Source organism: Oncorhynchus keta, chromosome 30 (genome assembly GCF_023373465.1).
Source record: "Oncorhynchus keta strain PuntledgeMale-10-30-2019 chromosome 30, Oket_V2, whole genome shotgun sequence".
Taxonomy (NCBI): Eukaryota; Metazoa; Chordata; class Actinopteri; order Salmoniformes; family Salmonidae; genus Oncorhynchus; species Oncorhynchus keta.
In genome coordinates this window covers 36,655,050-36,668,451 of record NC_068450.1, presented here as the reverse complement: position 1 = coordinate 36,668,451, position 13,402 = coordinate 36,655,050, and the positions used below count along the sequence as shown (strand labels likewise).

At 45.6% G+C, this 13,402-nt stretch overlaps 1 protein-coding gene across 3 annotated transcripts; it reads left to right on the top strand.

Moving 5' to 3' along the window:
* Positions 1-322: 322 nt before the first annotated feature.
* LOC118363486 (protocadherin-10-like) lies at positions 323-12,811 on the top strand. 3 transcript variants are annotated; one of them, XM_052488359.1, is made up of 5 exons: positions 323-3,173; positions 4,342-4,400; positions 4,775-4,881; positions 9,426-9,794; positions 11,463-12,811. In XM_052488359.1, the coding sequence occupies exons 1-5, from the start codon at positions 837-839 to the stop codon at positions 11,480-11,482; spliced, it is 2,892 nt and encodes a 963-aa protein (XP_052344319.1). In that variant the 5' UTR covers positions 323-836; the 3' UTR covers positions 11,483-12,811. The 3 variants fall into 3 exon arrangements, with proteins under 3 accessions (XP_052344319.1, XP_052344318.1, XP_035600287.2); XM_052488358.1 differs by having other exon boundaries at positions 323-3,338; XM_035744394.2 differs by having other exon boundaries at positions 324-3,338; positions 9,426-9,571.
* Positions 12,812-13,402: the final 591 nt, after the last annotated feature.

Genomic DNA, 13,402 nt, shown 5'->3' with positions numbered 1-13,402 from the left:
CATGCATTATCGTCAAACAAATAGTCTACACACCAATCAATGACAATCATCTAATTATTAATTATTGTGTTCCGTTTTCCTACAAAACAAGAAATGGTGCGTTGTGGTTTTGTTAAAAACAATAAAACCCCAAACTTCCTCCCCTCTTTCAAATGTATCTTCCTCGTTAGGTATTCAGCTCGAACCAGCAACTAGGCGGGGAGCGTCACATCACATAGAGCGCTGTCCACTGTTAACAGACGTCCCAAACGTCCAATCGGGAGTGAGCTCTGCTGGTGCCCGAAAATCCCGTTGGCTGCTAGAGTAGGTGCGCTGCGGAAAAAAGCGAATAGTTGAGTGAACAGCATTCAGTTGTCGGAGAGGAGACCGCAGCAGTGTGTGCGCTATAGGGAGCAGATATCACTGAGAGAGAGAAAGTCAGTGACTGTTTGAGAATAGGCATAATTAGAAAAAGCTCATGACAAAATCCATCGATTACGTGCATGGTACGGATTATGATGTTTTAAACTTGATATATGCATTTAGAGGAATCTCCTCATCACTTAAATAGCACTCCACATCATTGGAATGTGCACTGCTGCCATAAACGGACGCGTCTGAAGTAGCCCAGAGCTTGTTGATTTGGCAGTGAAGACAGGCTTTTGGGTGTAATCAGACCTGCATTAACCATCACAAACAAGATGGTCCACGGTAGACGGGACTACTAAAATACACATTTTTTTCTCCCAAAAGCCTTATACATTTTGGGGACTTTCCTTGGACTAATGGTAATGGGAATTGACGCGTTAAATAAAAAAGGATAAGATTTTTTTCCAAAGTACACTTGTTCTTTGGCGATGATTGTGCTATTCCTTCTTCTGTGTATTACGAATGGAGTGGTCTCGCAGATACGCTACTCTGTGCCGGAGGAGGCGGATCACGGCACCTTCGTGGGGAATATCGCCGAGGACCTTGGACTGGACATGACCAAAATCGCCTCGCGGCGCTTCCAGGTGGTGCCTAGCTCGCGGACGCCGTACCTGGAAGTGAACATGGAGAACGGGATTCTGTTCGTCAACGAAAGAATAGACCGGGAGCAGATCTGTAAGCAGAGTGCCAGCTGCCTATTACACCTTGAAGTGTTTCTGGAGAACCCACTCGAGCTGTTCCGCGTGGAGATAGAGGTCGTGGATATAAATGACAATCCGCCCAGCTTCCCCGAGACCGACATCACCGTGGAGATTTCAGAGAGCGCTACCCCCGGTACCCGGTTCCCTCTTGAGAGTGCATTCGATCCGGACGTGGGCTCCAATGCGCTGCGCACGTACGACATCACCACCAATAACTACTTCTACCTGGATGTGCAGACGCAGACCGACGGGAACAAATTCGCAGAGCTGGTGCTGGAGAAGCCGCTGGACAGGGAGCAGCAGGCGGCCCACAGGTACGTGCTAACTGCGGTGGACGGGGGGCAGCCTCCACGGACAGGCACTGCTCTGCTGGTGGTCAAAGTGCTGGATTCTAACGACAACGTGCCCGTGTTTGACCAGCCGGTGTATTCGGTGAGCCTTCAGGAGAACGCACCGGTGGGGACCCTCGTTATCCAACTGAACGCCACCGACTTGGACGAGGGGCAGAACGGGGAGATAGTGTATTCATTCAGCAACCACATATCCAGCCGCGTCAAGGATCTGTTCGCCATAGATGCGCGCACTGGACGCATCGAGGTGTGCGGTGAGGTGGATTTTGAGGAGAGCAGTTTATATCAAATATTCGTTCAGGCGAAAGATCTTGGACCCAATGCCGTGGCTGCACACTGTAAAGTCCTGGTGAAAGTGACAGACGTAAATGACAATGCTCCTGAGATCACCTTTAGCACCGTGACTGAGTCGGTGAGCGAGAGGGCAGCCCCAGGAACCGTTATAGCCCTGCTGAGCGTGACGGACAAAGATGCCGAGGAAAACGGAAAGATTCATGTGGAAATCCTCGGCGATGTCCCGTTCAAACTCAAACCCTCCTTCAGGAACTATTTCACCATTGTAACAGACGGACCTCTAAATAGGGAGAATGCCGACTCTTATTCAGTGACTGTAGTTGCCAAGGATACAGGGACCCCTTCCCTCGCAACCAGTAAATCAATCAAAGTGCAAGTCTCGGATGAAAATGACAATGCGCCAACGTTTACGCAGCCCATATATGATGTGTATGTGACTGAAAACAATGTGCCAGGTGCTTATATCCACGCTGTGACCGCTCTGGACCCAGACGTTGGACAGAACGCTCTCATTAGTTACTCCATAATGGATTGTGATATTCAGGGTATGTCTGTCAAAACATATGTGTCAATCAATGAGGAAACGGGCTACCTTTACGCACTCAGATCATTCGATTACGAGCAGCTTAAAGACTTCACTTTCATGGTTAAGGCGAAAGATGCAGGTAGCCCCGAGCTCTCCTCGAACGCCACGGTCAAAGTGATCATCGTAGACCAGAATGACAACCCTCCCTCAGTCATTGCTCCTCTGGGTAAAAATGGCACTGCGAGAGAGCCGCTGCCCCGCTCCGCAGAGCCTGGCTACCTGGTGACCCGTATCGTCGCCATGGACGCAGATGACGGCGAGAACGCACGGCTCTCCTACAGCATCCAGAGGGGGAACGAGAACGGCATGTTCCGTATGGACTGGAGGACAGGAGAGCTGCGCACTGCCCGGCGCGTCTCAACCAAGCGGGACCCTAACCAGATGTATGACCTGTTGATAGAGGTGAGGGACCACGGCCAGCCACCCCTCTCCTCCACCGCCAGTGTGTTCGTGGTGCTGGTGGACAGCGTGGTGGAGGACCACCGGGAGAGGGGCACCGCCAAGTCCAAGGAGACCACTCTGGACCTCACCCTCATCCTCATCATCGCCCTGGGTTCTGTCTCCTTCATCTTCCTGCTGGCTATGATCGTGCTGGCGGTGCGCTGCCAGAAGGACAAAAAGCTAAATATCTACACGTGCCTCACCAGTGATTGTTGCCTCGGGTGCGCAACATGCTGCAGCAGGCATGCGCGAGCCCGCAAGAAAAAGCTCAGCAAGTCTGATATCATGCTGGTGCAGAGCGCCAACGTCACCGGGGCCGGTACAGCCCAGGTGCCAGTGGAAGAGTCCGGGAGCTTCGGCTCTCACCACCAAAACCAGAACTATTGCTACCAGGTATGTCTGACTCCGGAGTCTGCCAAAACCGACCTCATGTTCCTAAAGCCGTGTAGCCCATCTAGGAGCACAGACACCGAACACAACCCGTGCGGGGCCATAGTGACAGGGTACACTGACCAGCAACCTGACATCATATCAAACGGCAGCATTTTATCAAGCGAGGTAAGAGTCCTCTCATACCTTCGAACCCCCCAAAACCCACAGCATGTAATTGCTTTCAGTATATTGCATATAGATTGAGATAACCGCAAACATATGCTTGTTTAAAAACATTCTCACTGCTGCTATTAGTAGGTAGATAAAATGTAATAAAAAATAAGATGCATTACGCATTGCCAGGGAATTTATTTAATTAAGCATCCCTAAAAATGACGATAACTTCCTGTATGTTGCATCACCCCCTTGTTTAAACAGAGTCCTCTACAAATATGTTTGTTATTTTTCATAATACATAATCCTGCATATCCTGCCATTAATTTCCGGATCGGCAATTCAACCGAACATGATTGCTCGTTGCTGACATGTTGCGGTTGGCAGTCCTGCGGGAGATAGATTATCAATGCAATAGTAATGATTGCATGTTTATGTTCTGCTCAGAAGTGATTTTGAAGTAGGCTGGGTTTGGAATAAGATAAGCATAAATGAGGCTAATATATGGGTGCCTTGAAGGCTGGTGTGTGTGTGTGTGTTTCTGTGTTTCTGTTGTCTGCGCAATGACCATGTCCCCTGTGAGAACACACACATTACGCACACCAGTCACGATCGTGCTGAGTCGCACTAAAACAAAGATCCGTCTATAGTTGCGCCAGCCTGAATAGGTGCACCACTTAATTTTCTCCCTGGCAGTAGGTATATCTATCTATGCTCTCGGGTAGGAGGCCTAAAACGGCACCTCTCAAAATATAGGCCTAGATGAGAACATCACTTCAAATCTAACATCAAATATCAATAAGATATAATATATTCCTCTCTGATTCCGAGGGGTTGGGCTAAATGCGGAAGACGCATTTCAGTTGAATACATGTTGTTGAACAATTGACTAGGTATCCCTCTTTCCCTTTACCAGGTGTAATTGTTGTTACTTTGTGTTCTCATGAACATCCTGTTTTGATTATCAAATACCACCAAGCCTCAAATACAGGAATGTCCCGCCTATCTCTTTCAGACCAAACATCAGCGAGCGGAACTCAGTTACCTGGTGGATAGACCTCGGCGTGTGAACAGGTAAGGAGCACTAGCACGCATGCCTGGTGCCCTGCTAGTGATGTGATTGAGAGTGTTGTTTAGAGTGGCCATTCAATGCCAGAGGGGAGGGACTCTACCAACCACAGAAGCATGCCACCAAGACTCAATACCTAGGAATGGTTTCCATTCTGGCGCTGTCCACCTGGCAATACAGTCCCAATCAAGTATGATGATAATGAAGTGCAGGATAATGAATTATGATGACGATGAAGATTGTGATATTGACATTGCGCAAATTTTTTGACAACTTTGTATTTGTATTATTTTTTTACATAGGTTTGAAAATAAATCAGGCCTACCACTATCATCAATACACTTCAATGTTCTTTCTTCTTCCACTATTCTGTGCCTAGTTCGGCTTTCCAAGAAGCGGATCTCGTTAGCTCGAAAGACAGTGGTCACGGTGACAGCGAACAGGGCGACAGTGACCATGACGCCACCAATCGAGGTCACTCTACCGGTAAGTTCATCCACCACCGTCCCCTTGTTAGTTAGTTCTTTGCTGGTTGTGCGGCTTGTTGCTCTTTCGTCATCCAGCTCCCGGGGCTGCAGTTTCTCTGATAACAACACTGCTCTCTTCCCATTGTGGTGCTGAAATGTAAGCGACTCATTATGAGCTGCGCGAATATCGGCTGCTTTCAGGGTTCCAGACTAGTCGTGTCATACTCATTCTGTCCATCTCAGATATTGAACATGTGCCTAGGACTTAATGAAATATTGCCTATAGTGTTTTTCTAACTCTTCTGGGTTAGACAACTATAATAGTGGGCTGTTTTTCGTACATTTTAGTCGTCCTGTGAACACGTGAATTCGCTCTCCTGGCTGTAGCTCAATCTCGTTAATGTTTTGAGACAATGACGATTTAAGCCTGTTGTTAGTAAAAATGCAAGGTCGTTAATAAGGGTGGGCCCGCTGCTAGGGACCACGTGACGGAAACGTGACGGAATTCATAACGAGGACCGGTTGGCTTGTCATTGAGCGGTGCGGTGTGATATGGGAACGGGACCAAATAAATTGCGGGCGCAGACAAACAAACGATTCATTAATTGACTGCGCTGGGTGCTGCCGCCCGCCCTAGGCCCCTACCACCGCACTGACCCGCATTCCTGATTGCCCGTCAGCTTTTTTCTACTCTACCTAAAGGATCACATACCGGGTTTTTACAATTGGTCTTCTCAGCTATGAAGTCCGTTATGTCTTCATTAATCCGTGGGATTGCTTTGGTCCAGCCGCGCGCGCGCGCGTGTGTGTGTGTGTGGGTCAATGCCTATGTTTTTTTGGATAGCAACATGGTCAGCCCAGAGGGTGAACCAACACCATGCGAAACGAGCCATGTCTAGAAATAATAACGGCACTATTGTAAGCCTGTGGATATACACAGACGTTTTTAAGGAAGCACCCTGTTTAATTGAGCCTACTCTTCTTTTAAAGCTGTATCTGGTTAGCTTTTGGACTTCTATACAAAGTCACTTCTCAGATTGAACACCTTTTGATGTTCAACCAAAAAGGCATTTGTTTAGGTGGTTGACGTCTACATACGTTTTAGCCATATTAGACGCTACATGCTTGTATTAGCTTCTTCGATACAGAGACTACAGGAGCTATACTTCCTTATTCATAGAACCCTTATTTACTTCATGTCTGGCTTGACCAGACTCCCAAATGCTAAGTGTTGACTCCATGGCGTGCTACTGAGTGGACTTTGCTGTCTTTCCTTTTGACTTTGAGTATCCTTGTATGGCAATAGGCTACTGTTGCTTTGTTATGGAATTATCGCAGAGCTTAATGTCTTTAAAGAGATTAATTGCTGTGCATTGAGTCTTTGTTTGATTAGGATAATTGATAGCGTGGCTTAGCATCGTCTGCTTGCACAACACTTGGAAATCGCGCGCTTGTTTGATAAGTGATAATTGAGTTTGCTGACATGTCAAAACCTCATGGTTTTTCTTAATTTACATGTTTTATTTTCCATGGAAACATTCCCAAATTGAATGAGGACAGGGTGAACCATAGGGCAACTGTAGCACTGTGATTGTCATTGAAAATGGTGATCATTTAGGTGAATAAAGGTTTGTTGATATGGACTAAGTGGAGTACTATTCTGGTCTCAGAGATGACATAGCCTATCTTATATATACTGTTATTATGGATACATTGTCACTATACTGTTTTGGAACTTTGCAATTGGCATTCCTTCCCACCTCACTATCCCCCTCTCCATCTTTCCCCCTCCCCATTCCCCCAGTTGCCGTGGCGAATCCCTCCTTAGGCCTGCGGTTCACGTTATCGCTGTGGTAACAGCTCGCTGATCAGTAATTCATTTTCAGACCTCTGCATACCAATTACCAAATGAAGGTTATTATCAAGAGTGCTGTTTGCCCTGCTCGAGAGCCATGCACAATCTGAAGATACAGACGTACACAATAAAGTAGGGGGTCAGTGCATTTACAGACAGTCTCTCTCCCTTGAACAATCTTAATTTCTCTCTCTCTCTCTTTCTCTCTCTCTCTCTCTCTCTCTCTCTCTCTCTCTCTCTCTCGCTCTCTCTCTCTCTCTCTCTCTCTCTCTCTCTCTCTCTGTCTCTCTCTCTCTGAATAAGGGAGAGAGAGACGTGTTGACACAGTGCTTTCAGTGCATATTAAAGTCAGACTGATGTACTATATAGCCTTCGACTGGGGCTGTAATTCTTTTCTCATGTTTGATCGGTAAAATCGTTAAAGTACTACGGCCCAGAAATAATGTGGATATTCATTCACATCTTTTAATAAACCTTCAGCTTTATGAGGACAGGTCAATTCGATACACAGTGGTGTTTTTCCTTTCGTACTTTCTTTCTTCTGAAGATACACCTAATGTGCCTCAGGGAACATCTCATTTACGAAAATGTCAAGAAATATCAAAAAGTCTTGATCTGGCTTTGTAGCAGAGACGTTTCCCCCGGAGTGTGTGTGTGTGTGTGTGTGTCCCTTATCACTTCTCCAGACTCTAAATGCCAGGGCACGGGCCCTATTTAAAATGCTAAAGAAATTCATATTCAAAAGCCTCGTCGTGTGATTGTTGGATATGGAAATATGTTCAGTATCCAGGGTCAGAGGTTATTGTTACATTGCTTTGGTGAATATCTAAAGAAGTGCAGGTACCACTTGTTGAAATGAGGGGTAAATGTATGGTAGAAAACGCGGCCACACTATTTTGAGAGTCTGGATAGTCCCTCTGTAGATTCTCTACAGGTTATCATACTAACAACATACTATCGGTTGATAAGCAACTTCCGGCTAAGGTTAGGATTAGGGTTAGGTTTAGAATAAGGGTTATGGTTACGTTTAGGGTTAGGGTTAGGATAAGGGTTAAGGTCAGGGTTAGTAGATAGTTAGTTGAAGTGTTACTGATAGTGTGTAGAGCATCTACAGATGGACTGTCCAGATAAAGTGTCTCCGAAACCACTCATTGATCTATTGCCTATAGAGTCTCTATTAGTAGATACATAATGCCATAGGACAAACTTAACTTTCTGTCCTGACACTCAACGTGATGGTTTATTTATGGATGTTTGTTAATATTTAATAACAAACTCTCTCGTTAGGAACCTCGGCGGTTTCCCCAAGAGGTTAACGGCGCCGAGCCAAATTAATCCTCTTTGTAACAGCAAATTCTCCCTATGCTGACCCGTGGAAACGCACGCACGCGCGCACACACACACACGCACACACACACACACACACACACACACACACACACACACACACACACACACGCACGCACGCACGCACACACACACACACACACAGCAGTCTGAAGCCTAATCAGTCTATATCATAGGATTAACTGAGGATACTGTTGGTGAGCAGTTTGGGTTTTACTCAGACACACACAACAAAGGACTTACAGTATGTTTGACTTAAAAACGTAGACTAAACCATGGACTACGACTGATACAGATTAAGTTTGGAAAAACCCTGGTTTTGCTTAATCCCAAAATATCTATCCGAATTGAATCATACATTGATTTGATTCATTATTCATGGGCTCACTTGCACATTCATGAAGAATAACCTCAGAATGAACTCCCCCTTTGACAGAATGCTGATGAACTCGGGTTTATTTCAACAGTTGTTGATCTTGAAATCATTCATTGGATGTAATTGCATGGCCAGTTTGAAAGGATGTGAATAACCAAGGTATTCCAATCATTTTGAGCCCGTGGTTTCCATGATCCAATACCTTGGTCACAATAAGCTCTGAGAGTCTAGTAGTGTGGTGTTAATGGTTATAAACACGTCTCTCACTCAGCGTGAACAGGCAGACCTGCTGAGAGATCACAGAGAGAGAGAGAGAGAGAGAGAGAGAGAGAGAGAGAAACGACCACAGAGGGACATGAAAACACTAACCCTTTACTGACCTCTCAACCTCCAAACTCAGCCAATGATTCAATGAATTTAGCCTGTTTCTCTATTTCCAAATGGCAATTGAAACAAATACAAAATACAACACACATCGTACATAATACATGAATACGTGTCCCTCTTAGGACTTGAAGTATGTTGTATTGCATGTACAACTTTACTGTGTATTTTAGAAGTCCTGGTTGCTTTTCCCAAAGGGCTGTTTTTGCTTGACTCTCTCTAGTGTGTCGGTAGAAAGACGCGGGTAGAAAGACCTTCTGACCTTTCCCTGTGCATGCTGGGCTTCCTAGGGTGTTTTTGCTGTGCAGCGAGGCTGAGAGTTTATCTCTCACCACGTGCACTGCTGTTTCATTAGACGGGGGGAGGGCTGGCTTTGATCTCATATGGTGAAGGAGAGAACCATGTGACGAGGAATAAGAGATCTGAGCAGCTTGTGTTTGTGTTTGTGTGTGTGTGTGTGTTTGTGTGTGTGTGTGTGTGTGCGCTTGTTTCTCCTGCTTGCTTTTTTTTACCTTGTTTGAATATGAATGTGACCCCTTTATGACCCCTATCTCTCCACTCTCCCTCCCTCCCCCCTCTTCTCTCCTCCCTCACTTCCCAGGCGCTGATCTCTTCTCTAACTGCACAGAGGAGTGCAAGGCTCTGGGCCACTCCGACCGCTGCTGGATGCCCTCCGACGGGCGCCAGGCGGCAGACTACCGCAGCAACCTGCACGTGCCAGGCATGGACTCCGTGCCCGACACTGAGGTATTTGAAAGCCAAGAGCAAACGGGCGATAAGTCATTCTCCACCTTTGGCAAAGAGACGCCCCTCAGCCACCTCTACCAAAACCACTACCAAAACCACCACAAAAACCACCTCCACCTCAGCCACCACCATGCCACCCACGCCAACCAAGCCGCAGTAGAGAGGAAAGAGTTTGAGGCGCTTCTGTCTAGCACGCGAGCGCCTTACAAACCTGCCTATTTGAGTGAGTATCCGATTTGCACGGCAGCTCTGTAGCTAACCCGCCCTGCTCCACTCTCTCAACCAGTCGACCCTGATCTGACCATTGACTTGAACAATACAAAAAAAAGAAAAAAAAATACCAATTCGCATTGTTCCCCCATTGGCTCGAAGTGCCATGAAATTCTTTCAAGTCCACTGACCCATCTAATTCACCCCCCCGTTGTCAGACTTGAACTAGTTCGCTCTCTTCCTCTTTCACACATCCTCATTATCACTCTCTCTATCTGTGGCGATCTCATCCTCCGACACAGTCTTCCATATCAATGTCACTCCTTCCTTCCACCACCAGCAGCCCCATCTATGTGCCTTTCTGAATGAAATGTGCCATGATCAATTCGAGTACAGTTTGGGATCCATAAGAGAGCTGTGACATCGCTGAGACGTTGACGTGGTGTACAGCTCTGTCTCATTATGGGGAGATGGATGTGTTCGCGTACAAGCTGCTTCCCTCGTTCAGAAAGGGAATGGGGGAAAAAATGAGTGTTTTTTAATCTGTTTAAAAGAATAGAGGCTAAGAGATTACCCTCTCGTTCGTATTCATCTGATGGTTTTACTCTAGCTCCTAGGATTAAAACCGTTTTAGATAATTGAGGAAAGCAGATGGAAGAAGAGGCCTATTTCCATAAGGAATTTCTGTTTTCGAAACTCCCTTTTGAAAGGGCAGAAAGAGCAGCATACTCATCACTGCAATTTGGTGATAATGCTTAATTATAATTTTGTCAAGCGCCGCCTTCAGTGTTCCCCGTTTCTTTCATCTCTCGACACAGCACGCTCAAAATGTTGAAACTGCCGGAGTCACGCTGTCTCACCTACTACCGCAATACACAGCCGCGGCAGGCGGCAGAAGGGAAAACATTTGACAGTCATACCAGCATTTATATTTGTATCAAAGCACTACCTCTGATGAATACAGATGATGTAGAGACTCCATAAAGATAAAGATGGCACCGTCCTCTCTATCTAAACCCCCTCCTCCTCCTCTCTCTCTGTCTCACCGACTAAACATGGTCGTAGAGTTAATCACCACAAGACATTCCTTGTTTAGAGGATGTCTGTTAGGGGGGTCTGGTAAGGGGATAACAGGTGGGCACAGGGGGGATAGTCTCATGACACTAAGAGGCTGTGTCTTTCCCTAATCTGATAAAGTCATCCGGACACACAGAGCCCCTTGTAGCCAGAGACGGCGGCCCAGGCAGGGCCCTGTGGCGGATACCGGGCCGGTCATTACCCTGATCAAACAGAGATGACATAGAGCCGCTGCTAGCTGGGGGATTGTTAAGCTGTCATGGGGTGAGGGGAGGGGGGTAGCTCCATTTGTTCCTATGTCAGCCATGGCCCATTTTGAGTTAAGACTCATTCTTGCTATCCTAAATAAATTGGGCGTGCAATATATTCAGAGACGCAGACCCATATTCCCACGCATTATCCATGAGTGATTTCACTGAGCGGATTGAAATGATTCTACAAGAGAGGGAATGAAAGGGCTTCCTAATCGTCCTCACCTTGTTTCATTGACTGTCTTTACAACACTGAGTAAATAAATGAAGGTTGCTGTAGATGCACTGTCTGTAATCCATTCTCTCTCGCAGACAAACTTGACCCCTAATCAGCATGTGTTCTCTGCTTGCAGCGAGGAAAAGGGTTCGCTAGCTCCTTTCGCGTGGACATACCAGAGACCGCATGACTTTGCGCAATCAGTCAAAACGACAAAAACTAAATAGAGCATCAAGTTCCATTTCCTTAGCTGTACCACGTCTGACTGACATTCCTCCTACGGAACACGGAACTCTGTGGACAACATTCCCTCCGGAATTCTATTGGAACACTGGCGGCCTTGGATATTACTATCTATGGGACTCTGGAGGGGTTGGAAGTGGTGGGGACGGACAGAGAGACACGGTTGGGAGACGGACAGGCAGACAGCTCTACACGAGGACCCCACCGCTCTCAGCAGGACTGAGACAGAGTTGAAAACAGAACTAATAGAGGGGGAGGAGAATGAGGGAGGAGGAGGAGGACGAGAACGGAGGACGAGTGGGGAGGACGAGGATCTCTCCTCTCTGATCTGTGTGTGCCTGTTTACAGCACTAATGTACATCTTTTAAGAAGAAGAGAAAAAGAAAAAACAGAAAAAAAGAACAACAAAAAAAGACAGGAAACGGAACCACGACGTCACTGAGCCCTTTAGATGTTTATACTCACAGCAGAAGCCAGTTGTACAGGAGATCTTTGTGCATTTTACATGCAATGCCACTGTTTTAGACTTGACTGTTTTTCTATTCAGTTTGTGTGGTCAGGTGTCTTCTCCTCAGATCTACAGTACTTCAACTTTATAAGGAAAGATTGTGATTATTATTATTTTTTAAAGTTCTGCTTTTGCTTTTTTTCACAACATAGTGAGTCTGGACAGTGATGGGCTTCGCTTTTGAATTCTAAGCTGTTCGGTAGTTTATATAATGTGTGAGAAGTGTTAACTGTACTCTTTTAAAAAGCTTCAACATGAATATAAATCTATATATAAATCTATCAATATATACTTTTTCTGAAGGTATGCTATCTATTCGGTGGGTTTCCTATTGTGTGTAGACAGAGGTCCATAAGCTGCTTAAAGTGCTGTAGAAGGCTTGGGAGGATCTTACAGGTTGGCGGCATTCTTACCATGAAAACAGAATGGCCTTATCTTTCACGTGAAACCAAGTTTTCATCCGGTTTGATTATTTAATTTTTTCACATTTGGATATTGAAAGTTGAAATTCATGTCTATAAATAAAAGTGGTAATAATTTAGATTGAATTCCATGGTAATTCTGTGTTATTGTAACCAAAAAAGGGTCAATTAAAAAGAACAAATCAAAAAGTGGCCAAATAATGAAAGGTGTTGTACACATGCAGTGTAAAATCTAACATACACACATACACACACAGTCTTACACACAAACACACCATAATGCCAACAATAAACCGAAAAATGAGAAATGTACGGTCTGTCTCACGTGGTTGATTTTCTATGACTTGGGTATAGACATACATGTACAACATCCAATCACAGCGAAGGAAATGGCTGATATGATAACATCTAACAGTAGTCCTGATGTACGTTCATCGTGTGGTCAGTGGTCGTGAGATAACTTCAATTCATATTTTACTCTGTGAAGTGTCACCTGATTCATAGGATACGTCAAAGTTGTTTTCACATTCTCCATCAAAGTTGTTTTCACATTCTCCATCAAAGTTGTTTTCACATTCTCCATTTCTCTTGATTTTACACGCCCCCCTCTGGGGAGGCGTTCATTCTAGTGACTGATGCACGGTGAGGACATTATATTATAATCTGCATCTGAATGCAGGAAGGAAGCTCAGAATGAAACTCCAGATGCAGTTGTACTATTTGTATTTTTTCTTTATTTAACTAGACAAGTCAGTTAAGAACAAATTCTCATTTTCAATGACGGCCTAGGGGGGTAACTGCCTTATTCAGGGGCAGAACGGCAGATTTGTACCTTGTCAGCTCAGGGATTTGATCTTGCAACTTTTCGGTTACAAGTCCAACGCTCTAACCACTAGGCTACCT

What these genes read in the sequence shown, in the direction of transcription:
- LOC118363486 (XM_052488358.1), top strand. Translation starts at nt 837, where the DNA reads ATGATTGTGCTATTCCTTCTTCTGTGTATTACGAATGGAGTGGTCTCG. An exon ending in GCAGCATTTTATCAAGCGAG is followed by an intron (nt 3,339 to 4,341) that starts GTAAGAGTCCTC and finishes TATCTCTTTCAG; the next exon opens with ACCAAACATCAGCGAGCGGA. An exon ending in AGACCTCGGCGTGTGAACAG is followed by an intron (nt 4,401 to 4,774) that starts GTAAGGAGCACT and finishes TTCTGTGCCTAG; the next exon opens with TTCGGCTTTCCAAGAAGCGG.